The sequence below is a fragment of the Rhea americana genome, unplaced genomic scaffold, assembly GCF_003343005.1.
Source record: "Rhea americana isolate MKP2758 unplaced genomic scaffold, rheAme1 scaffold_87, whole genome shotgun sequence".
Classification (NCBI taxonomy): Eukaryota; Metazoa; Chordata; class Aves; order Rheiformes; family Rheidae; genus Rhea; species Rhea americana.
In genome coordinates, this window is record NW_028187055.1 from 1,754,431 (window position 1) to 1,781,366 (window position 26,936).

At 36.7% G+C, this 26,936-nt stretch overlaps 1 protein-coding gene across 2 annotated transcripts in view; it reads right to left on the bottom strand.

Moving 5' to 3' along the window:
* Positions 1–26,936, bottom strand: part of ZNF407 (zinc finger protein 407) — a 351,735-nt gene that overhangs the window by 111,799 nt on the left and 213,000 nt on the right. For both annotated transcript variants that reach the window (XM_085323770.1, XM_085323769.1), the window contains 2 exons: positions 25,718–25,801; positions 16,522–16,642 (listed from right to left, as the gene is read on the bottom strand). In XM_085323770.1, coding sequence (XP_085179896.1) covers positions 16,522–16,642; positions 25,718–25,801 — 205 coding nt within the window. The remainder of the gene's footprint in view (positions 1–16,521; positions 16,643–25,717; positions 25,802–26,936) is intronic.

Consider the following 26,936-nt stretch of genomic DNA (forward strand, 5'->3'; position numbering starts at 1 on the left):
AATTAGTGCAATTAACCCTTTACACAAGGRGAATGGGTTCACCAAGTGTTGTTGTTTTCAAATCAAACCTCAATGTCCTTCTGAAAGACAAAATTTTCTAGAAGATTATTTTTTAGTCAAAGGAGCTCAATACAGAGCAAACTGGAAAACACTGTGTAGTTTGTTTTATGTAGAAGGTCAGACTAGCTCAGCTTAAGGCTCTTTCCTGGCTTAAAGTCTGCAAGAAGTAGAGTTTAAGTCTGAAAAATGTCATACTGGGGTCAGACATTTGTTGTTTCCATGATGTCATGGAAATTTGTTCAGTCTGCAAATTAAAATACAGTCTTCCTGGCTGTCAATACTGCAAACCCATCGTATGTCCTGAAAGTCAAATCTGGTTCTTTAGCTGGAAGTGTGATTGATTATCTGATATTTCTAATTCAAAATGTGCCTTGAAGGTATATATCAGAGAAACATCATTCTCTTCATATTATGTCCTCATTATGCCATTGTCTGCACAAATATAGGTAAATGTAGCATTTGGCTCTGTACTTCGAGCTTACTTCACAGCCATCACTCATCCACAGAAGACTGGTTTTAAGAGTAAGCAGCAAAACTTAATTTCTGTTCCTACAAGAGTACACTTGCGTACTGAGCTTCTGTGATCAGTAAGAAATTACAGTTTCCATGTAGCTAGTTTTTCAAAGTAGACCTACACAGCAGGTTCAACATGCTGTGTAGTTCACTAAGAGATACTAAAATGGGGTATAGCTGAATCAAAGCACTGAACTATATAGTTAACTTACTTACCTAGCAAAGACTGAGGTGCATATAAGCAAAGTAAAATGTATAAAATAGTTTCTAACACTTTTACTTCAAACAATCCTAAAGCCCCAGATAAGCTGTCCTGTAAAAGTATTAGTTTGAAATTGGACCACCCAGAAGAGATAATTTATGTTCTTTCAACTCTACACAATTATGTCTAAATATTAGAAGCTGTATTTTAACTAAATGAGAAACCATGGCAAGCCTATTGATTGAAAAGAATAGGAATTGCCTGAAGTGCTTGCTTCCACAGGCTGATCTAGTACCCAAGATGGAAAAAATTCAAACCGAAGGGGATAGCATTCTGAGCTAAAGTGCCAATGAAAATACGTCATATTGAGGAATTTCATAGATATATGGTGAGTAAATTATCCTATGATCTTGTATGCAAATGTTCTGCTTGGAGAAAAAAAATGATAATAATAAAAGGTCCAGCTATATGAAAGTAAACTCCTTCCATTTAGTATATATGGTGCTACAGACTTGCCTTTTGTCCCACAGAGAGTTAACAGGAAAAAGGCAAAAACGGTAAAACATGAAGCTTGTTCTTTGGCCTCATCTTTCACATTCCTGTATAATACTACAGCAGAAACTAATGAACTTGCTCATCTTTGAAAGCCCTTTTGCATGGTTCTTCTTTTGCCCTTAACTCTGATCCTTCTGGATCTTCCCTTATGTGTGTGCCAATTTTACTGGTATAATATGTGCACTTTTATTAGTTGTGTTCTGATGATTTCTACTGAGAGATACTTAAACCTTACACAAGTCAAAAACTATTTTATCACTTCTGAAGAAAACTAATAGGGCAGAGTCACTGAATGATAAGAGAGAGAGACCACTGAATTTATTTAATAATCCACGTCCATTTCACAAAAATGGCCTGTGTAATCCTTTTAAAAATAATAACCTGTTCATTTCAGACCTTGCACAATGCTTCTCTTTGTCCCTTGTAAGTCTCTCAAATGTCTTATTTTAAAGGAATATATAGTACTCCCGGAAGACATTTTCCCATTTCTATTCTCTTCAACTCCTGTGAGCCCTTGTTCTGTGTGATAAGGCAATCTCCTTCGGGATCTGAGCTGTGTAGTTTCGCACCACGAGTGACAAGGACTCGACTTGAATAACTGCTGTGCGCAGGTTGTAATTATGTCAGCTGGAGTGTTGAACAAGGGGACTGATTAATGTGAGCCCCAGCCCAGGCACAGTCCCTATCAAAACCTTCGTGCAGGCCAGCAGTGGGGATGGGTTAAAGCAGAAAGACAAAACATGCTGTATCGTCCATGATAGATGAATTGCTCCAACAGTCTTCAGGCAGATGTTCCAGGACAGTATAATATACAATTACTCTGCCTTATCACCTTCCCAGGGACAATAAAGCTTCCTCCTTCTATAGCTCATGTGAGTGAAGGCAAAATTAGTTTTACTTTTACAACACTGACTCACTTATCATGTTGCCTTGATTGTGCTTTTACAGCTAAAGAAAACATATATTCCACTCTTAAAAAAAAAAAAAAAAAACACCCCTCGCCTTTTATATAAAACCAGAGGATTCTTTTGACTGTACATATTTTGTATCACAGTAACACAGTCCTTGAAGGCCTAATTCAGTATAGCATTCTAAGAAGCACAAGCAACTTTAAAACAACTGAACCTATTCATAGGTTTAATATCATATATACGTATACTGTGGTACACTACTGAATCAAGTCAGAATGGATAGTTAGTAAAAAAAAAAAAAAAAAAGGAATGTCTATGTGAATAAATATGCCCTTAGTGACTATTTTAACTAAGCAGTCATTCTAAAATACCACAGTACTCAGCGGTATTTTACAACAGTACTCTGTTGTAAAACATTTCATAGAGAAGTCATTAATCCACATACCTCTTAGAGGCCACAAGAGTTTATTGTATAACTATTATAAATAATCCAAATATTTTCCAAAAGTAAACATAAATTAAGTAAATAGAAAATTAGGGAAAAATTATATATATACTTGTTTCCTTTTTGTTATCTGATATATACAGTGTTTGGGGTTTTTTTGGTTGTTTGTTTGTTTTTTTACTACTGAGAGGAAAGCAATCCATACATAGCAGGGCTATTTCCAACAGAGTTTACAGAATAGCAGCTTACTAACATGAACTGAATATCAAGAGAAGAATATGGCTCACAACACTCCACTGTCCTTTCTTTCTAAGTACTAGATGGTTATAGCTCAAGAAGCTGTGCTTTAAAGAAAATAGTCTCCACTTGCATTCCGAGATCCATTGCTTTCAGTACAACTCTTTCTCCAGCTATATAACAATGACATGATCTCAAAAAAAAAGGAAAAACAACAAAGAAAACAGAAATGTATTTGGAAAGACACATATTGAAGGTCAGATTTAAAAATAAAACCAGACTAAAACAGCCAAGGCTGATCATGACAATTCCTGAAGATTGCACATGCCCAAGTATTTGAAAAATCTGTTCACGCATTTAGTTTTCAKGAAAGGTATTGGATTACTAGTCCTAGAAATGAGAGACAAGATTTGCTAAAGAGACAGGAAGTAGGCACTGAAATTGCATTCAACTGAATTCAGTCTCCCAGTTGTTTAAGGTTCTTTAAAATTCTAGCCATTAAGCYGTAGCACAGTTCTGGCAACAGAAGGGTTTCACCATAAGTATACAGGCAGTCCTACATTCTTATAGTGAAGAGCAACCCTATATTTAAGATGTGAAAATTAGCTCCACGAAAGCTGGCATGTGCTCGCTACACAGCATATTGCCTTTCAATGTTAACACATCATCCAGAATGATGTTATACCACATACTGCATGGAGGAACGACAGAGAAAGCAGCCTTGACCTCATAAAAATTATAATCTAAGCACTGAAAAGGATATGACATGCACAAAATTGGGACAAATAGAGCAGCCACAGGTTTGAGACACAATGCACCATTAAACAGCGTAGAAACAAGCTTCTGCCTCATTTAGGTACACAGCCTTACTGGACAGCAATTCAGTCTGTCTACCATAACCATGCAAATTCCCATTACAATTAACAGAAGTAAGAACTAATGCAGGTCAGAGGAGGATAATCTCGTTCACTTAAATTAACTGTCTACCTTTTCTAAAAAAAGTATARGGAACCTACAGGAAATGTCAGGAGCACCTTCTGCTCAGGAAAGGGATAGACTGGTGTCCTTATCTTTTACATAATAGACAAGAAATTAAAGTACTGTCCTAGGAAGTAGAAATTCTGAGTTCCAGGCTCTCATTAACTTGAGCAGGGCTGAATCTAATTCTCCTGCAACCCAGGAATGGCATTAGCTGGTGTGAAATATCCCGCACATACTYTCTTCTTCTTGCAATTCTGTCAACGGACAGTGAAAACAGCCAATTGTTCTGCTTTCAGTTATGGTTCCTACACAACTTTTCCTCACACTCAAAAACCTCTTCTGTGTCCTCTCAGCTGAGTATCCTAAACACCAAATAGACTTACTGTGGATGGCACTGCCATTCTTAATTAAGTTAATCCTAGCTTGTCTATTTGCTTCTAAGATACACCCAGGAATACAGGAATAGGAGCCTGCTCACCTACAAGGTAAATGGAAGAGCTTGAGACAGGCCTGTCTCCCCAGAACAGACACTTCTGAGCATGCCTCGGTGACTTAAGAGCTTGCAAACTCAGCAGAGAGGGGACTCCTAAAGGAGTAGCTGGTGTAGACAGTTTTTAGCATGATTTAGGGGAACTGGATCTAATTTGCAAAGATCAGTGGAAACTGGAAGTATCTAGGTACTTGATCCCACAATGTACTTGGGTGTTATTTTGTTTTGTTTTTACTTTTCAGGATAAAAATTCTTGTCAAAGGTGTTTCTACCCAAATGGCTTTCTGTTTGTCTCTCAAGAAGCAAGTACTTCATGATAGGTGGAGAATCCTGGCTTCACTGAGGACATAAAAGTGATGTGCTTAACACTGGTGTGGCCAGGACTTCATCCCCTGTCTTTATTTTTGTTTTAGAGCCTCACCCATATGACAGCAGACACTACCCAACCTTTCCTTCAGTGAGAATTGACTCCCCACTGAGCTATGAAGCAGAGATGCCTAGATGCAGAGGAACTTAGTTACCAACCTTCTTGTTACAGTACTCCTACCATGCTTCTGGTGAAATGAAGCTAAAAACAGGGATTTCAGAACAGGGAAAGAAAATGAAGACTCTCTTATTATTATACATTAGAGGGGACAAGAACTCAGCTAGAGCAAACAAATACTGTATTTATCTTTCAAAATATTCTTCTGCAACCTAAAACACTAATAGAGCCCACCTTGTCCTTTATCTCCACAGCTCCACCCAACACTGTAACCTCATCTCTCTTCGCACCACCATCAGGCAACACACAGCAGTTTTCAGGCTGCATGCACTGGCTAGCATGTAAAGGCTGACTACCTGACTTGCTCTTGCTGCATTTATTTAAACAGAATGGAGAGCAGTCACCTGCTTTTTCCCTAACAAGGGCTCTAATTTAAGACTTCTCTCATTCTGAGCCAGATTTCAACAAATCTGGTAGGAATTCCTTTATCTTTGAAACCTCTCTTCTACTTGAATATATTTTTATTGCTCCTCAAAATGACTAGATTTTAGCATACCAAATCTATCAACTAAATACCATATAACATGACTTCGTTATAATTTATTAGTGCTGATCAAAATCTTAAAGGATGGGTAATTAAAATTCAAATTAAAATGTGATGAAAATCACATTTAGTCACCAAATGAAAAGGCTGAATTCCAAATAGGTGGAGAGCCACTGGACTGCCATATGAGATGGAGAATTTGTGGGTGCTCATTGTTACTAAAAACATGTGAAAATATTTGTATTTATGTGAAGAACAGAAGTAAAGTTTGAACAAATACCATCTTTCTAGACCCATGTATTATGTCACAGTTCAGCACTAAATAACCTAAAAGAAAATGGAATAAATACCAAAGACAGCAGTTATGGAATAATCTGTCCATAACAAAAAGCTGCTTCCTATTCACTGAGTAAGAAATATCAGTATTCTCAATCTTCAGGATATTTCAGTCTACCAAATAATGTCTTTTCTAAAGAAAAATACACTTGATAGTTTTTAACATCCTTATAAAATGACCTGTGTTGACTACTTGCAACAGTTAATTTTGGACCCAGAAACACTGATACATGAACACCGTAGCAAATGAAGCCTGATTTCCCTTGGATTTTTGAACTGTTAACTAATTCTCCCTCTGCAGTAATGGGAACTCCCCAACGCATCCTTCAAGATACTCCCATCAGGCAAGAAAAAAACAGCCATGCTGGGTGGCCAGCCTGAAAACATACATTATCTGGTTGTGAGCAAGCAGAAAGCTGTAACAGCTGAATTTTGCCTGCCTGTTCCTCTGTGTTTTGGGATTTTTTAATCCCCGTTCCTCATGCAGCTCTTTTAAGAGTAATGTAGGAACTTAAGTAATGTAGGAACTTAAATCATCTCAGCAACTACTATGTCCTGTCAGCTTTGACTGAAACTGTCCAACAGCTTAAAAAGTTTTTAAAGGAATTGCCAGAAGATGGATGACTGGATGGCCTCGTGCAAGTTTAAGCTAAGTTAGGACATCAGGCTAAAAATCAGCATTCATTAACTGATTAATAAAAACTGCCCTTTTAAAGTAAAAACACACCTTCTCTTTCCTGGAAAGAAAATGAGTTACTAATGGTTTGTCTATATGTTAAAATATCCATAACAGATATCTCCAAACTTTTGTTCTCTGGTTGGACTTTACCACGAGCTTTTTATCAGAGATGCATGAAATGCCAAAATTTTCTATCAAAAAATAATCCAAATTGAAGAATTCATATTTTCACCCCATCTCTTAATATCTTTTACAATCTCAGAATGTTTTTAAGAATTATTTGGCCTGTAGACTGTGCATGCCAAATTTCAAAGGGGAACATTTTCAAGACGCCTAGCAGGGGATGACATTTCACACTGGCTTTCTAGCAAAAGAAATCGTGTCTTCAACACCAGAGCCACTACAGAGAATCAATAATTAGCTTGAACTGAGATTGAAAGAAGAGTGTGCTTAAGTGATAAATATAAAGCTATAAATACTCTATTTTAAGGGGAACCAGTAATATCACAGTAAACTACTAGGATGATATTCTAGTGTTTTATGAAGTCACTAGAACCACTCGATGTATTTATAGGGTTATAACACAAGCTTTACAGTATTATGAACTGCAGAGTTTCTAGTTGTGTTTTTGTAAAATGGTATCACCACCAAAAATAGAAAAAGACAGCATTGCTGAAGAACATTAGAAGTATGTTACTTTAAAGCACTATTTAAATACACACACACACACACACACACACACACACACACACACACACACACACACAGCTATATTCTATGAATCATGGTGTGCTTGGCTGTTCTGCACGGAAGTGGAAGAAAAAGCTGCACAGAATGGGATTGGTCCGTAGCTAGCCTGAGGCTGACGTAAGTGTGTAACTGTGCTATCTACCCTGGGAGCATAAGGGAACGCTTTGCAGGTTTTGAGAGTCAAAAGTGGCTTCTTCTTCACTTCAAAGAGGAAGTASTTTGCTCTTGGGCTATGAACAGCATCAGCTATTTCCAGTCAGTTTCAGTTCCCATTCCCTACCTATTTCTGTTCATTTACTGGAGCAGATGGGGAATAGTGAAGAAAGTCTCCACTCAACCCACGTGGGGSAGAGAAGGGAAAAGAGCATGGCAGCAGCATGTTTCTCCCAGCACACTGAGCCACAAAATAATCCGAGAGGCAAATATTAGGAGTGCCTTAGAGATTTCACTTTTTCTCTGAGAATATAAAAGAAAAAGCAATATCCATGCACCAAGGTRTCCAAAAATGCAGGACATCTTTTTTTCATATATATTTTGGAATTTTTGGATTCTAGCTTTTGTTTTGCATTAATTATTTTTCCATTGTTAAAAGAACATATTAAGAAAAAGATCGAAGCAAAAAATTCAATGCAGTATTATGTGGTATGCAGGTTAAAGATGAAAATCTAAACAAACAAACCTAGTAACACACACATTCTGTGAATGCTACTAACACCACTTCTAGTTTTTTTAGAAAGAAAAGAGACTGGAAACTAAAATGCTAACAGATCAGCACCTAACATATGGATGTATCTTGTATTTCTTTTAGTGGTTTTCCTTAAAACGAACAATGATAACACCAGAGCAACACTGATCACTTGCAATACCAAATCTGAGGGTTTTAACGGTAACTATTAAAAGAAAGTCCCTAAGAAGTCTCAACAATATCTACACCTGCTATTCAAACCTAAGCAGGACTAGCAAAACCACACACTACCAAAATCCCAGTCAAGGATAAAGTAGTCATAATCAGTAAGTTAGTAAAAGATACTTGGACAATAAGCTCCTCTCCAGATTGTCTTTGTTTAGGAGCCTCAAGAAAAGGCAGATCCCTGATCCCTGAACTTCAATAGAAGTATAGTATCAGAAAATAGAGTCTTCAAAATAGTTTAGAGAAAGACAATTGATGTATACATGATTCCCTGTGCTCTCTACATGACATTTACCTATCTGGACCTCACTATCTGCTCACAGCAGCTCAGAAAAGAGAAAGGCAACCCCATGGAAGGCCCTGAGGCACTCTCAGCCCTTCTGAGACAAGCTCTCCTTATTCTTGTCAAAGTTCTTGCTGCCTCAAGTTAAGCAGCAGCTTTCAACCTGTGGGTTGTGAAGCAATGGCCCAGAAAGTCAGATCTCTCACATCTTCCACACTTCTTTCCCCAAAGTAGATAATCARGAGAGTCAAAGAGGTCAAGTGAGGCTTTCCGTTGTCCGCCCTACCAGAGAGACCCTGTGAACACTCAGCTTCCCAAGCCCCAGMAGCAGATCCTGCCCAAGATTTGCAGCTCCCCCAGACTGTATTGTGGCCTCTGGAAAACACTTCTCAGACTTGCCCCAAGGTGCAGGACTCCCAAATCTATCCTACAATTTCCAATTGCAAGGTAGGAAGCCTTGAAATCCAGACAGTTCTGGTGCCCAATGTGCCCTAATATACAAACGCAGAGGGAATCAGAAGCTGTCATAGCAGCAAGGATGTTCTGCTTGTTCTGCAATCAGTCAGTTGCTTCATTTAGTTTCAATAAAATGAATATTTCTTACAAAATCATTAGAAGCAGCAAATTTTTCTCAAACAGAAAAGCTCTGGTTTTCTCCTCTTTTTCCCTTCTTCTACCTTCTGTCCAGCAAAATTTTTTTCCTCAGACTTTAAAGAACAATTATGTTTCTCTCTCTCTCCCTCCTCAGCATGGCTACTTCTCTTTCTAGAACTGTTATTGAACTGAATTTGCTTCCTGTCACTTCCTAACTTTTCAAGGTTGTTTTGTATGTCACATGTGAAAAGACAAGAAAGGAAGAGGGAATGTTGTATTGTAAAGACAAAGTTAAATACACACGCTTTTATACATGCATGTAGTCACATTGCCTGAAGAATAAGCTGTGCATATTAAAACAAACTAGTTTCATCTCTAAGGCCTATAATTCTACCATAATATTTTCAAAGATTGCTAACTACCAATCAGGGGACTGTGTCCAACATTTATAAATTAATTAATAAAATATGTATTAAATATAAATATAGCTCTGTTTTTATATTGAATATATTTATACTCCTTGAAGAAAGAGGAAGTGATAAGACAGTGATGACATAAGACATGTGATAGGACAAAAGAGGTGTGAGTTAGAGAAATTAAAATGTATAATGAAAATAGAAGACTAACATAGTAATCTTTCTGTCCACTTCATGAAGTGCCTTTATTCTCATTTTGAAAGCATCAAATACTCCAAGTTTTGGCCTGAGTATATGGAACTTTGATTCAAACAAAATATACCCGTACAGCAGAAAAAAGGTTGTTTTAGAACATGCAGAGTTCAAGGATAAAGCCCAAATTTGAACAGCAAAGGGAAGACAGTAATTATTGAACAACTCAGGAACCTGAGAATGTTTTTGCAGAACTTAAACCGAAGTGTGTACTAACTGATAGGGAGCTGAGCTACGATCACAACAAGCTGCAACAGAGAGAAGCTGACAGGAATTAAAATCATATTGGAATTTTTACATTAATGTCAAAATGACTATACGACATTACTGCCAATGGGTCAGAATAATTTAGCATCTATTTCGGCTTAGACACATCAATTAAGCGTTGTTCTTCAACAGACTCAATCCAAATGAGGCTACAGCCTCATAATATTTGCAACTTCATCCTTAGTTTAATTATATTTAGGTAGATCCTTAAAATCCCAAGATCTGTGGTTCAGTGTTACCCTGAAAATAACAGATTCACTAAATTAAAAAGTAGATTTTTGGTGCCTTTTAGCTATAGTGGCCGCAGGAGAAATTTGGAACACAGGAATAAATAAAGAGAAATAAAAAAGAAAAAACAACAAAAGAACTTTGAGCTACCAATGCTCATGGAATTACTGATGGATTCCACATTGTGATGAATAAGTACTATTCATTAAAATAAATAAAAATTTGCTTTACCCTTATAGCAAGTATAGTGTGATTACTGTGATATTGATTAAATACACTGAAAGCAACCGGCTTCACAGAGTGACTGCAGATGTACACACAGTGCAAAAACCTCTAAGAGGGTGATTTTGGAATAGAACAGTCATCAAAACTCTGTACATCCACATACATGTATGCACATGTATATATACATATTTTAGAGCYAGTAAGTACACATTTTTTCTTAAGCAGTCCATGCAGTCAGATTTACCTCTGGCAAAAAGAATGGGGAGAGCTGAGAGGAAAAAAGTTTAAGTTCCTTTTACATTGCCACCAACACAATTCTCTATAATTGTAAAGGTAGAATTTCTCAATTAGTTCAGACAATGCACACACCTCCCAGTAAGACTGTATTACTATTCATGTGCACTCTGGCTTCTGCAAGTTTCTGACTTTCAGGAACTACATTCAAAGCCAAGTCTATTGGTGAATACAATAGTTGATCTGTATGTTGCACTGTCATATTTCATATTTTTAGTCTGAATTTACCATATGAATTTTCAGTTATAATTTAGGTAAATATGAAATAGTTTTATTACAACATAGAAACATCCACAAAAGGACTAATACTAACCATAACCCTGCATGTTATGCATTCATTAGAATAATATTATAATAATAAATAATGGTTTTTTTGGTATATCTAAATCTTATATCAGAATGTTTTCCTTTCATAGACTTGAATGCTATTGTATCCTTTATTCCAGATTAATATAAATGTTATCAAATATTTTATATGAATGTTTATTAAAAACTGCGGGTGGGATAACATTCTGAGATATTCACATCTGGGAACTACGCCCATGCATTAACAGAATTTCTCTCTAAACTTCTACCTTCATTTGTTTATAAGTATGCTAACACAATGTGCTGGATATCTTCAACTCCTGCTGCTGATCACAATGTAAGCGTAAGTGCTTTCTGAAGGCCCAGTTTGCTCTACTACACACACATGCATTATTYTCCTTAGCACGTCCCTCCTAGTACAAAGTATTTGCACTTTTTTGCCCAATGTTGCCTTTGTGGTATAGAAGTAGGTGTTTTTCCACAGTGTACTGCTGGTTGCCACTTGTAGTCATCATCAGCCTAATGTTCCATAGAATTGTATAACCTGGTTATTTCTTATACATGCATATTAAWTTTCACTGGCTACAAAAAACATATAAAGGCTAACATTTTAATGATAAATATACTGTTTCATTATTTTATGTAGAAGTTGCCTTAACAGCCTTACAGTTTTATGATGAGCAAGTACATACTGTTACCTCAGTATTTAAAATAGTCCCTAGCTGTTCTTGATATAACTAGGGAATAGTGCTCAGCTGATGCAATCATATCAAGACAACTAAAGGTTATTAAACTCACCAAAATAAACATAGAGAGAAAACACTTATTTTGCACATTCTTATGACTTAGATTCAAATCTTGGAGTGTATTATAAACTGGTCTTTACAACCTATGAACATATACTGTAAGTCAGAGGGAAATAGGAATTCCCTAGGGAAGCTGTCTAAAAAAGGAAAAGTAGCCCCTGTGGAGTCACTCCCCCTAAGTCATGCTGCTGCTGCTGCTGAAACTATGCAATGAATCCTTCTGCAGCTGGAATTTCAGATGCCATAATCCATTGCAGAATGTTGTCTAATTATTTTATTATGCATAATAAATGTAAAATATTTATTTTAGTTTACATAATCATATTAAAAATGTATGCTATTCATTCTCAGTCTTGTAAGACATCCTTCACAAGTCATATACTTTATAGAAAGGTGCAGTTATGGAATTAATGCTGTTTTGCTAGTGTGGCTATTTTATAAAGCTTCTAAACTCTCTTATCTACTACAATGGAACATCATCAATGTTGTAGATATTGCTTTCCATTCCCTCCTCCCCTCACCCTCACCCTACCCCCAAGTGCATGTGCATAATTAAACCATGCAGCAGAGTCCCAGAAGAATGAGAGTAATTTTCTTTAATTACAGAAAAGGGAAGGCATACAGTAGCGTAACATTATACCTGTCCCACAGTCCCCTGGTCAAAGTTGTAGCAAAGATGTTTSTATATCACAGAACTAAGCTAGTGTTCCTCCCAAGCCCTAAAATCCAAAATATTCGAATATGCTGGAAAAGCAGGGGTGCGCCATTTACTCTCCCTAAAACAGAGTAATCTGAAACCACTTTGTACTAAAATAACCCTTCACATATGCACGGCTAACATAAATCATTATTTACCTAAGAAGCTGTGATAAATGCATGAAAAATCAGTACTGATAGGACTTGGCTTTAAAGCCTAACACATGACTAAAATCAGATTCCTTCTAATAACAGATATTATTGCAAGAYGAAGTACATTGACTTAAGAATGGAGAGACACAGTGTGATTTGAGGTAATAAATGCAAGGGAAATACGTGCATATTTATATCTAAATAGGATGAACTTAAATTGAAAATATAAATGTGAAATACAGTGGAATAGCAGCTTAAACTTTAAATAAGTAAATTTGAGAGATGTTCTTTCTTCCTCCAAAATGAATTAGGTTTTAAAAAAATAAACTGAAAATATGATTTCAAATTATGATCACAACTAGAAGTTGGATACTACTGTTACAGATAGAAAAATCAGAAATTCATTTCTTTGTTATCGATAAGTTACAGATTTAGAAAATATCAACTGACTACACTACAAAAGGCAGAGAAGGAAGATAAAATTTTGCAAAAACAATTAACTATAACCATAAACATAGATTATAAAAGCAACTCAGTAAAATAAAATTATGAAAACTGTCCCTGTTTTCTTTTGGAGAATAGGTATTCTATTGAAATTGTATAATTTGTGAGGAAAAAAAATGGATTAATTTATTATTCACTTGGGAAAAATCACATCACTTCATACCTTTTCCTAGTTAAGAAAAAAACTTTCCTTGCTGTCTGAGGGTTATAAAGAATAATTTTCTTTTTCTGTTCTATGCAGCCAAAATCAATCTATTTCTCACAGTATCCCATAGTCTATTCCACTTATTTCTGCTGCTAAGAAAGAAAAGATCAGTTTTAGGTACACGTACAGTCACAAATGATCCACATTTTAATAGTAGTTCCTAAATTCAGATTTGTTTCTTTTAATAGCCTTTGTTTCTCTTCTTCTTGCCAAGGTTAGTTAGTCTTTCATTCACTTGTTTGGCAAGAGTTTTTGCAGGATGATTGTTCACAATTTCTTCCCATTAAAAAGATTGAAATCAGTAATCTCTAAGAACCCTTTGAGCACTGATGAGTTGAACGAGAATAATTAAAAATATCTAGTACTTAGACACTCTTTATTCAAATGTCCCACACTACTTTTTAGAGTACGAAGATGACTTCACCTACCAGTGAGAGGAGATGTTATGATAGCACTAACAATAAYACACTCCATATCCATACACAAAATGGGGGATATTCATCTCAGTGAAACTACAAAGGTCATTAAAGAGTCTGTAGTTGCCAAGCAACACTAAACAGCAATATCTGAAATAGTCTGGAGGAACTTACAGTACAATGGCTGAGCTGAAATCACCTAAGTGAGAACTTAACCACTATGCATAGGGGTTAATTTTATTATTAGATCTGCAGGTTTTAAAACTTTGATGTCACATTTTGCTTGGGTGACGCTCACAGAGTAAATAGTCTGCTGAACTGGTTTGAAGAACATTACTTGCTGAGTTGCTAATACCTTTTCTTCATGAAAAGGGATTGCAAAAGGTGAGTTAATAAGCAGGCAACATGTGATTCCCTTAAAAATACGGTAAAAAATAAAGAGGAAAAAATTCAAGAGGTGGATAGAATTCATAAAATGTATCTGCCAACAAAGCTGGCTAATATCCCAGGACTGTGGAAACTGGCAGCACAAGTAGGACTGCTGGGCTAATAAATACAGCAGGCCCACTACTGACTCCTCTGCAGAGTGCCTCACCGCCTCTCTGAATGCGCAGCAGTAATACAGCTCTGATTTCTGCATCCCTGCCAGATGTTTTTCACCTGAGCTCAGAAAAAAGTTCTTGCAGAATCAARGCTGCATATGCTGATGCCTGTAGAGATCGTTTTTTCAAAGAATAGGTCGAAACTGGCCTACGAGGGAAGGAAACATCCTACTATCACAAAACAATGATTTTCAAATAATATGGAGGCTCAGAGATTTCCTGTTAATCTTGATAAAATGAGTAAGCGATGTTTGCTTCTTCCCTAATAACCTCAAATATAATATAGTATTAGYCAAAACCTGTCATTTCCTGAAATTCCTACTCCATACAAAACTTGTCCGTCTGAAGAAAAACAATAATCTGTTGTTTACTGAACATTTTCCCAGAGAGAGCATTTAATGCCATTACGCATTGCCACGCTAAGCAGTGGAAAAGCAAGGTTCCACGCTGGCGCCCACGCGTTGTGTGAGCCACAAACTCCAAACTGCAAACTCAGATTCACATCAACAACATGCCCRTGTACTAGTGTCTCCAAGTCAGATGCTTAAACCTATCATAACGCCTCTCTCATTATCTTGTTCTGTAGTAAGGTTATTCCTTCCTATTGGGATGGTTCTCGGAAGTGGACGACCACAAGAGTAAGCCTCTTCAAACATGCAGCGCCAGAAAGATAGCATTTCCCAGGAGCTTTGATGTTCACTGCTGCACATCACGTCACACTATGTTCCTTATATGCTGTCACTTCACTCAACATGGATCTTTTAATGTGACCATTCTGAGGAATGCAAAGCCACCTGGCCTTCTTAGATGACTTGATCAAAAGTGTACTGAAGCCAAAAGAATCACTTCTATTTTAGGAGGGACAGGAGGRAAGGAGATTCTTTAAGATGGAAGCACAGAATTGAAAGGCACCTGAGTTATTAAGTTCAGTCTATTGCAGATCTACGCARCAATTTAATGGCTGTTCAATAGAGTAGAGTTCACAGAACATTCACTTTATATAGATGGACCAATATAACTGAAATTTTTGTACAGAAACTGCACAGATCAGTGCAAAAGCTTTCTGTACAGAAGCTTTCTTTAAAGTAGATCATAAACAGTGCAAAATCAGGTATTATGAGAGTGGCTAGCCTTTGTTATATAATTTTGTTTTAGGAAACTACATTAAAATAGATACTAAAAGAACATTATAGATGTATACTCAGTTTTTAAAAAATAAAAACATTATACTGGTGTAATCAGATGTTTAACTTCTCTTGCTTGTGAGCATGCATCACAGCACAGGCATTTATTTAGACAATGATATATCATTTCTCAGATATAATACTGTTTTTTAAAGAACACTGAACCTCAGATCTTATAAGYTGCTTATGAATGACTTCTCTCGATTCTTTAATAGCACACACAGATTAGCYACGTCACTGTAAAGTATTCAAGGTTGTAGAAAAAGTATGCTTAAGAAGAATTAAGAAGCAACTTAAGAAGTAACATGAGCTYATTTAATAACTATTCTATAACAAACATAAGACACATGGAATAAGCATGACAAGAAATCTTAATAGTCCATTTATGTGAATTTTGAGAGCTTAACTGTACCATCATAATAGGATGGGYTTTAATGGTGTAACTGATGAGACTTTGCCACATAGCCACCCTACATCCAYTCTCATCTAATAAACTTGGCTGCCAAGGAGAAAACTGGAGCAGAAACACCAGACTCAGCAGCACTTTAACTAGCTCCAGTTGCTTCCAGTTCTAATAAGTGTCTGATGAATATTTAGACTGCTAAGCCTTTTAGGGGACTTTTCCTTTCTTGGTGGAATGGTTGCAACTCAACCGAGAAAAATTTCAAAACTGCAACTGATTTGAAAAGGCAATGCAGATAAGTAGTCTCACCATGGAGAATTCTAACAGACACTAGAGCAGCTGTGAAACAAACACTCAACATTAGCATTKCAGTGTTACCACTAAAAGGTTTCTCATCATTTGTTTTTCTTTATAAAGTAATACCTGCATACTGAAGACTAAGTTTTTAAATTTAGCTCCTAATTTAATATGTAATTACTGCTGCACTGATGGTGTTTTAATGGCAATATATTTTTATTGGTGACTTCAAATGAACCTCRTCTGATCACCTTAACCCTTCTTTCATCATGCTTTAGTTAATGACTCATTACCTGTAGTCACACCAGGGACATCTGTAAGGTTTTTCTCCAGTATGGACACGCTTATGTCGTGTCAGATGCGATTGTGTTGTGGAAGCGAAGTTACACTCATCACATTTGAACGGTTTCTCTCCTAGAAGATGACAAGAGAAGATATGCATTATCAGTTTTCATCAACAGAAAAGGAAGATAAGTCTGAATTTCTGGCAAATCCCTTGAGCTAGATTTTAGTCCATGTATATCACAAAAGCAAATGCAAAATACATTTCCAAATACACRATATTAATTACAAAATACTATGCTCACTGTGATACATACTTCAGCAGCCAGTTGACTTCCTATATGGTGTTACTGCAGCAAAAAGGAAGAGAAAGAACTGTACTRAAATGTGGTAACCATTTATTTTGGCCAAATTCCATGAGAATGTCTACACCAGCAGGAGACAGGCATTCCTCTCATGTAGAATACCCTCTGGCTTCTGTTGCAGTTGTGCCTGTGTACAACCCACRGAGAAACATTCTTCAAGACAGAAGGTAAGAAATTAAGCTGGGGTCTGTATTCAGCAACTGTTCTGAAATGAACRTCTCTGGGAGAAGGCTGTCTTTCTTTTTTGTCTCTGCTCCTGCATTTTAGATGTCAGAGCTATAAGATAATACGCATAAATAGATTGAGAGAACAAAACAGAACTCAGAGCTCCGTCCTCCTGCTCTTGCTTGCTGTCCTTCTGCCCTTGTGAATCTTTTCTGAACAACAGGCTRATTTCTGCAGAAGGACTAGATGATCTCCAGAGGTCCCTTCCAACCTTACCAATTCTATGATTCTACGACTTGAAAGGTTCATGAACTACCCCCCTCCCATACTAAGACAATAATATTATCAGAGGACTAAAATTCGATTTCTGATAAACATGCAACTGCACTGGGAATTTCTAGGGGACTACTAATTGAAGAAAGATGAAAACCTCTATTCTAGCTAAGAAATCATTATGAAAAAAGGAGCACTCTTCCTTTTCCAGTTGAGAGTCCACCATTCAGCAGACACTAAAGCTGACAAAATGCTATCTATAATAGAGAAATATACTGTGGATCCCAAGTAAGACAACTGCATCCGCTTTTTTCACCTGATTGCTCCAGAAATTCTTGTGTGTAGCTTACAGGTACATGTAATTACCAGCAACAGAGGTTTATTTTTGTAGTGAGAAGACAGAAAAAGGTAGCTCCTAACTTCTGGAGACTTAAAAGTATTTTGGAGGCCTTCAGAAGTATTTATATTCTCAACACTACATAAGGAATCAACATCCCTAACTTAAGAAGCCTGAATAAAACTGCTAGGGATAGATGCCTACTTTGTAGACTCTTCAGACATCCATTCTCAAAACTAAGCTTACATCCCTGAGCARGTACAATTTGTGGATTTTCAGACGGCCAGCAAAAGATACATCACCGGCAGAAGAYGCATCACTAGCAAAAGATCACTCCCAAGGGGTCATGCGTCCCCATCTGATTTTTCAAGCCTCCTCAAAACATGAGACACTTGCAACTTCAAAAAAGACTTTGTCAGAATTCTGAGAAAAGTTAGAAATCTGCATTTTTCATTCATGGAGACATTTTTTTCCCCCTCCTTCCAAAGAAAAAAAAAATTGCAAGGTCCTTAGACCTGAAAAGTCTGGAAGGAAGAACAATGGAGTAGCTTCTGAAAGCTYCATAAAGAGTTGGAATAATTGCTTTTAGCAGCTGCTGGAGAGAATTTCAGCTACTATTTTTCATTTATTGTTTCTCAGGACAAAGAAAGGTGAAAGGGCAGGACATAATGCAGAAGCCTCTATGCTGGACAAATTGAGACTGTGAGGAAGCATGTCTTTCCTGCCCCAAACGGGGTTTTCTTCTCAGACACTGACCCTCTGCTCTGAAGAAACTGATTCTCCCAGCAGTATTGGCTTCTTCTTCGGTTAAGCTCTCTGGGAGGCCACAGACTCCATAGCAACACAACCTGTCCTTGAACTGAAAATTTTCTGTACCCGATTCATTTTATCCTGTAGTATTAAAGAAGATAGTAACATTTTCAAGCCTAAGTAGAAAARCTGCAAGTATTTTAGATAACATATAGACTTATTTAAACTGCTTTCATTGAAAATGCACTAGAACCTTACTAACTTGCCCCTTGTAAAGAAGCAAATCTGTACTAAAAGTTGATGTTTCACTGCCGTTCACTAGAGGCTGCATCACCTAGGGTCTGCTGCTGTGCTGGGACAGGGCCAGTAAGGCTGACAGGTGAGTGACGTCCCATGGAAGCCAGGAGAGTTTGGAAAGCCCATCATGACCAAAAGAAAAATGATAATCCTGCCCACTGCAGGAGGAAGCTTCTGCTTAGGCAATCCTTGGGGCTAATTGCTCCTGTCAAGGACAGTATGTGTAAATTGCACCTGACAAAATACATCACTGCAGCACCACCCAATAAAAGCCAGCTACACGGGCAAAGAATGGATGTCTAGCATGTCCTGCAATTCCTAGCAGCTGCACAAAGGGTAAAATATTTTTCTGGAAAATTAACAAAATTGGTTAARAAAAGAAAAAAGATAACTATTTCATGGGGTTGCATTGGGAGGGGGAGGACAATATTTTAGGTGTAGCAGCAGTACTTTTTAATTTTTGTCTTCCTTATCTTTAGAACAAAATCTTCAGTGTCAGTCTTTGTCTCCCAATTCTCCCTTTCCTCTCCCTGTCTTAAGACATCTCAGCCAACTAACTTCAAAATCTTTTAATACTGTCTGCCATGAAACTTTTCAGGAGAATTGTTTTCCCTCATCAAGAGGGAATTAATTAATTTGAACCCTAATTAATATGAAATTGAAATAACACAAATCAAAAAAGCAATAATGGTACTATTTTTTTTAAAGCCCACTACACTTGCTAACTATAAAATGGAGTATCCAAAAATCTAGGAGTAAAGGCAAAGTCTACATATTTAAAGATTTAGTAATGAAAAAAATACCAAAACCCCTCCTTTACTATCATAGAAAACATCTCTATGCCTCACCTAACTTTGTCAATAACAAATCCCATGAAAGAGTAGGATATGTGCCCCAAAATGCCATAATGGTCAACAAAAATGCCATTGTTCATAAAAAAGCAAAAACAGAAAAAAAACTCTACATGTTTCAAAATCAAAGAACCACTATCATTAGGCTTTGTTTTTATCATAAGAGCTTTCAAACAAGCATGTTTCCTAACCATAAGGTCACAAAAGAGAAAGTGATTTTCCTTTTTTAACAACACTCCAAACAACTTCTGAAGTGTATCAGCTGCCTAAGTCACCTGACATGGAAAATTTCTGTTCCAACAATCTAAAGTTTGGCAAAGCAACTGAAAAAAGGGTCAGATCATGGGGAACACTGGCCCGCACAAAAGCTGTTATTAAGCCTGCAGCTAACTAGTTAGCTTCCTCCACTCTGCCCACTCTTCTCTTCTTAAAACATCATGACTAAAGCTTTCTTTTTCTCTTGCCTGTATGAAAATGCCTCCTCCAAATTCTCCACTGACTTCTTTTAGCTTCTGTCTTAGCCTTTCTTCACAAATTACTGCTTTCTCTTTCCTTTCTCCTCCTCCTTTTCCTTGATATTACTTCTTTCGATTTCTGTCTTTGATGATCAGCTTTTTAGGACACAGAGCATGCCTTACTGTAATCATAAATTTCTGTGTACAGTTATGTACTCAACATGTAATTTTTAAAGGAAAAATAAAATAATAGAAACAACAATTATAAATCTTGGTGACAAATGCTGATTTGTGGGTGACAAAGTGATGATTTTACTAACAATCATGACCATCCAGGCAATTTTTACTTACAGCTTACGTACCGTATTTATATGAATGTGTTACTGAGGACCCATCTTTGGTATAAATGATGTAAGAAAAAATTAAATGGTGCCTTCAACTTGAAAGTCTTCAGCAATCAATCAGAATCTTAGTAAGATGGAAGAAATCTTACCAGTTGTCTCCACAGGGAGAGGCCCTGCTTTTAGTCATATTCATCTTTCACCTAACGCATTGAGCAGTACTGAAAAAACCCTAGCATGGTTCAAGCTATATACTGTGCATTTTTGACCTTAGGAAGGAGTAGACCACAAAATGTGTCCTTCTGCTTACATGTTACAGGATTTCTCCTCTTCTTCCCAGTTGTTTTCTAGCATTTGTTAAGGCTGCTCCTACAGCAGGAACTTACAGACTTCTTAATGGAGCTTGATACATTTTGAAGCAAATCCTGTTTGCTTTTAGTCTGGTCATCTTTTTTGCATATAAGACATACAACAATAAGTAACATCCCAGATTCCTTGTAGATGCCAAGGAGCTGCTATTCCATAGCAAAATATAATTGCAGTTTGTATACTCAGAAATGGGAATGAACTGGTCCACAAGCCAATTCCTCTTAAGCAGTGAGGAAGTTTTAAGATATCCAAGGTTTCGGTAGTGTTTATGGCTAAAGGTTTGTTATAATTAAGTTCCACACTCTCTGCTGCAAATTTTGCTTAAACAGAAATAAAAAACACAGATCCTTTTCAAATTTCACCTTTCTTCTTACTGAAAAGAGCAYAAGACGTATTGTGCTACATTTTCTATGGCATTCAACATTATTATTTTTTTAAGCTGTGGTGCAGAAGTTGAAGGGAAGAGGCTACATTATACATTAAATTCAATGCCGAATAATGTAACTACACATTAAAGTCAAAGAGCAGTTCACATGAGAAATAGAAACACAAAGTGAGTCACTCATCTGGATAAAAACACATATATTATTAAATTTCCTTTCTTTATTACATTGACCTATAAATGTCTTGAGAAGTGCAAGATTGAAATGAATGAACAGAGCCAATCCTACAAACAGTGATGTGTACGATATAAGCCATACAATAAATACGATAAGCTTCAAAAATTCATGAAAATATTTGAACAAAGACACATCTGCTTAGGCATTTCTATAGGTTCATGGTGACTCTCATAGAACTGCTGTGCACAGTAAGTGTACTTACCCTCTAATGCTCTGCTACTATCATGTATGTTAATTTTTTACTTTTACGATTCCCAGCAAGATCCTACCACAAACAACATAAGAGAAGCAAATGCAAACTGCTATTGTGTAGAACATGACGATGAGGTTTTTGCACTTTACAGGACTAGTAACCAATATATATATATATAAAAAAAGAGGTTCACACAAAAGAACATAGGATGTGACTGATCAGCACTGTTGCAGCAAGCCAGCAACTACAACACTAAATGGAAAGGAAGAAAAAATACTATAATGACAGAAGGAAAACCAATAAGGAAGGAAAGTAGAATAACAATAAGAACAAAAAAAAAGACATTTGAAAATTAAGAAGTGTCTTCACTGAGGTGTTCTGCTGAATAAGTTGAATAGTTAAGCTTCACAGCCATCAGTAACTCTCAATGTAATTACAACATCAGAAATTACCTTTGTTTCTTCTTTCTTGTGCAGTTTCTCAGGTTGATCACAATTAAGGCAAAGTATTTAAATTATGTGATATAGTATATTTCATTTTGTGTGTGTTTATTTTGGTGGCTGATTTAGGGGTTATTTACTCTTTTTAATAATAAAATCCAGATAATCTTATACTTGAATTCTTTGAGGATTTTAACTAATTCTACAGGCAGGCAGCACTAAAATTTGCAGTATTATGCACCTGTAGATTTTCTCACGGAGATAAAATATGAATTAAGAAATACTGTGTCAGCAGATCAATTGTGAGGGGAAAATTTCTTCTCTCAGTCATGTTGGAACAGAGCTCTTGCATATACGTTCTCGTTGCCCTGCAAGCTGGTCCTTATTTACCAAATGGCATCAACGGCAAGTGGGTTAAGCTTCTTAAACCAGTTTCTGCTCACAGCCTGGACAGCCACAAGTGCCTATTGTAAAGCATTCAACAAGGACGGAGACATAAGCATCCTTAACAATGTGATATAATTGTGGTCAAACTTTGGACCACCAAAGTGTTGGGTTCTTGAGGCTTCCATTGCTTCAGTTRACAGAGCAGAGAATCAGGCCACTGATATTAACACAGCTGGTGAAAGACTTGTTGCATTTCCTAGATTGATCCATTGTAGAATTGGACTGGAAGCAGATACTCCCAAAGCACAAGATAAGCCTAGAATGTTTTGCTAGGACAAAGTCAGTAGAAGACTTAGTTTATTCTGTGTTCAAAGTCTGCACTTCTCACAAGAGTAGCTTAGTCATTAAGTAGATAACATATATAACACCAAATAAGATGTCAACCAGTGAAACACGAGGGATGTCTTCCTGGGTCAAATTATTTTTTTCTCACCATTACCATTCTGCTTCACAGATGAACAAACCTGTATCAAGGAAGTCTATATGGAGATGTATCATGTTTGCAAATAATCTAAGCACATGCATTTTTTTCAGCCCTTAAAATGAAATGGTTTTTCCTTTCATTTTAAGGTGCCTGTACTTTTTTCACTTAAAAAGCACAAACATACTTTCAGAGATAAACATTACATTTACCAAGCTAATTCCTAAAGCCATGCTGCCCTGTGAGTCACCAAGGGCCCCATTCTGCCCTGTAACTGTAAAATTACACTTTACATTCCTGTAATATCACCAAAGAAAATGCATCTTTTGTAGGGTAAAGGTATTCCTTCATGTACATAAAACAATTATGTACAAGGATTAGCTCCCTTGCCCTTGAATCAAGGGTCTCTGATGGGTGATAAAAGTACATCTTGGATTGGAAGATGTTCTGTGTCAGCACCCTAGACTGTATTACAACAGGGAATTATTTAAGCCATTTAGACTATTTTTGATACCTATCCCTTTCAAACCTGATTGCAATTTGCTCTGGCATTCTGTTCATGGAAAATTGTGTCAACTGGGGACAAAGTAGAAAAAATACTGTTACAAAGAGGAGTGCACGCAGCTAAGAACGGAGATAAAGTTGCGCACTAGATGAAAATACAAGGGCACAGACATAAGTGCGAAAATGCAGGCAAAGGTGGATTGTGTCATTCTCCTTGAAACAAATAGAAGCTACCAATAATTTCTCTGCTAAAGAATCATCTCTGATTGTTTGTGCCACAGAGGCAGATAAATGCCAAAAAGATAGATCCCTCTGCCTCTGAGATACTGTCCTGTATAGTATAAAGTTAATAGCAAAGTAATAACGAGCCTCCAGTCCTGACATAAAATATAAAGTTATGCCTGCTAGATGCAAGCTTCATGATCTATAACCTGTGAATCCCTGTGATCATAGCACAAAAATCTCCACCACAGTGGCAAAGAAGGGCAAAATGCCATCCAAAACCCAGACAACTTTTCACCAGGAACACATGGTATTTTCAGCCTACTTTTCGACATAAACCAGGAAGTAAAATTTATTTTCTAACGACCTGTGGCCTAAYGACCCACCCCAAAAATATAATCTATAACTCACAATCCTGAAAAACCACATCTMCACTCACACAGAGGGTAAGAATAAACATTTCTTCCACTTTTTCATTCTAAAATAATGATTTACCTTTGGATGGCTGCCCTGACTATGAGTCCTAGACATAGACATGATCCCAGTGTGCAACATGGCAGGACAACAGAATACAAAAGACAACTCCTATTCTATTGATAACAATGATTTAKTTCTGTTCAAACTTTAAAAATGAAACAAAAAATCACTTTCATTCTGAGTCCAGATTCAGTAAATTTCATTCAATGTACAAAAATTTTTCAAAGCTCCAAAAAAATGCAAACCATTAGTTATAACTGAAGCATGTCACTATCATTCTGGTAGTTTCATCTGCTCTTGTTATCATTCAGAGTGTGCAATACTAAGTAAACCTATAATACATACTAAATGACTATTTTTGGACATTTTAAAAACACAAACATCCTGCAACAAATGGGAACTGGAAGCGGCAGCCCGCTCTCAGAAATGTGCATTGTTTGTTACCAGAAGAAAAATTCTGTCACTTTAGCATTAGCGCTCATTAGAATTATGAGCAGAATCTGGCCTTGCACATTTTTATTTACAGCAAATCCATTTCAAGTTATTGCCAGATCAGCAAGAGAAACCCCACCTTTTTGCAAGCATCAGACTTTCCTCCAAATATGGTTGGTTTAGTAAACTGAAACCAAGGTGGAAAAAATGGCTTCAGGCTCCCAAGAAAAGAGATTAGCTGCTTTCCAGGAATTACACACTTTGATAGTGTATGTCCTGAATTTTGAATTAGTTTATTCAGGGACATACTAAAATCTCCCACAGAGATTCCTTTACAAAAATCCATGGAAAAATCATAATGTAACAATTATAGCTTCACATTTGTTAGTCATTTCTTTCCACTGTACATTAGACAATAGTCATTTAACTCACCCTGCAAGTCCTGCTGATGTTATGCTATCCTCATGCTAGCCAGCAAAACAAAAACTACAGTGGTTTAAGCAGTGACACTTCTGCGTCTGTTTGAACAAAATCTATTCAAATAATCAAACACTTCCGAGGAACTACTAAAAAACACAATTAAGAATTAAGGTAAAAATGTATTAATAAATGTTTAATACTTACACTTTTTTTAAAAAGTCTTCTGAAGCTAAGAACCAATTTAATTTTATCTGATATTAAATTTTTATAACCAGGTGGTAGGAAAGCTATACTAATTCTGCGAGAGAAATTCTGCTTTACATGCTAACCATGTGGCAACTCTTAAGGTTGTATCTATTAATTACAAGCTATCTTAAAATTGCAAAAGGGCAACTGAAACAACACTAGTTTTCAACTACGTCTCAGTCCAAAATAATGGATTAATCTATATGTGGTCTCTAATTTTCACCCAGGGACATTCTAGCAGACTCTTGCAAAATCTTCACAGTAGGTAATCTATTTGGGCCTTGAAAAAAAGATTAGTATACTTAGCATTCATTTAAAGAAGAAACTCAGCCTTTACAATTCTACTTTCTTTAGCAAAAACACCCAAAATGGTCCCCCAAAAGCAATTATTCAAACTCACAGCCAGCAGATTTGATACAGACCTTGGGCATTCAGATTTTACAAAACAAAAAAAACAAAGCAAACAGTGAGCCGATATATTATTTGCGCTGCAATGTGCTATTTGACTTGCTTTACTCCCTAGTGTGGAGATACTCCCTTGCTGGAGAAAATATACCAAAGAGTAAAGACAGCTTTACTGACCTGTGTGCTGCCTCCGATGCTTGGTGAGGGCATGACGTGTCCCGCCGGCAAAGCCACAAAGGTCACACAGGAACGACTTCTCGCCTGTTGCAACAATAAACAGATGAGGGACTGCGGAGGTCACAGATCATTAAAACATATCTATCAAGGCTTTCAGGGTTACTAATTCCTCCAATCAAATGTTTCCATGTAAATATGTCAAATGGGAATGAAATTACCACTGCGGTTTATTGACTGTGATAAAATCTGAAAAGCACCACTGAACATAATTACATACTTGTCAGACCCATAAAAATTAGCTTTATTATCAATGGAATGGTTTTGTACAACTTCATTTCTGTTAGATGTCTTCCAGATGGGGCTGCTTTATGCACTTGAACAGTTTTTATGCATATCCTGATTTTTTACAATTCCCATACATCTGGCCTTTCTGTGCTGAGTAAAGATTGCCTGGAAAGAAAAGTTAATATAGTGTATATATGCTTCTGCTTAAATAAAATATATTGAATTTACTAACAAATTAAGGATACTGAGAAATTTTCAACAGACTAGATCACAGTCATCTTTAGTTACCTTCTATTTATTAATAAGTATTAAATTATTTTCCAGAATATACTGAAGAGCTCAGGCAACAATAAAAGCCACATTATTCAGTACCAGTGGCAATTCAGTACTGTTTATGTTTGTAAAACTTTCATGACATAAAGAAAACAGGTCTGGGGATTGCTGCTGAAATTGCGGCAGAAACTCGTATTGTTCATCTTCAAAGGATAATTCTTCCTTCCAAACCTCTGGAACAATCTGAGAGAGTTTGGCAAGCTCGCTACTCATTAAGAGTGTGTAAATGCTCTGGTTTTAGTACTTTTATACAAGCTAAGATTTTGCCCTGTTGTTTATAAATACAATCTATCATTTCACTGCAACATTTTTACTCAGTATGTACTAACATGCAAGGCAACTGCATCACGTAAAGCCCACATGGAAGGTCGTTATGGAATAATAATGCTAACCTTCGATATACCAACGAAATTTTAAAAATGCTTTCCAAAAAAAAGAATCACTTTACTCATTTGGAGCCAAATGGTCCCCTTTCCCAGCAACACAGCGGAAAGGAGACGAACGGAGCGACGCCGCCGAATTCACTGAAACTAACAGTCTCCATCAACCCTTCCCTGTGGGGAAGGAAATTTAGCTCCTATAAAAGATGACTGGGTTAAGA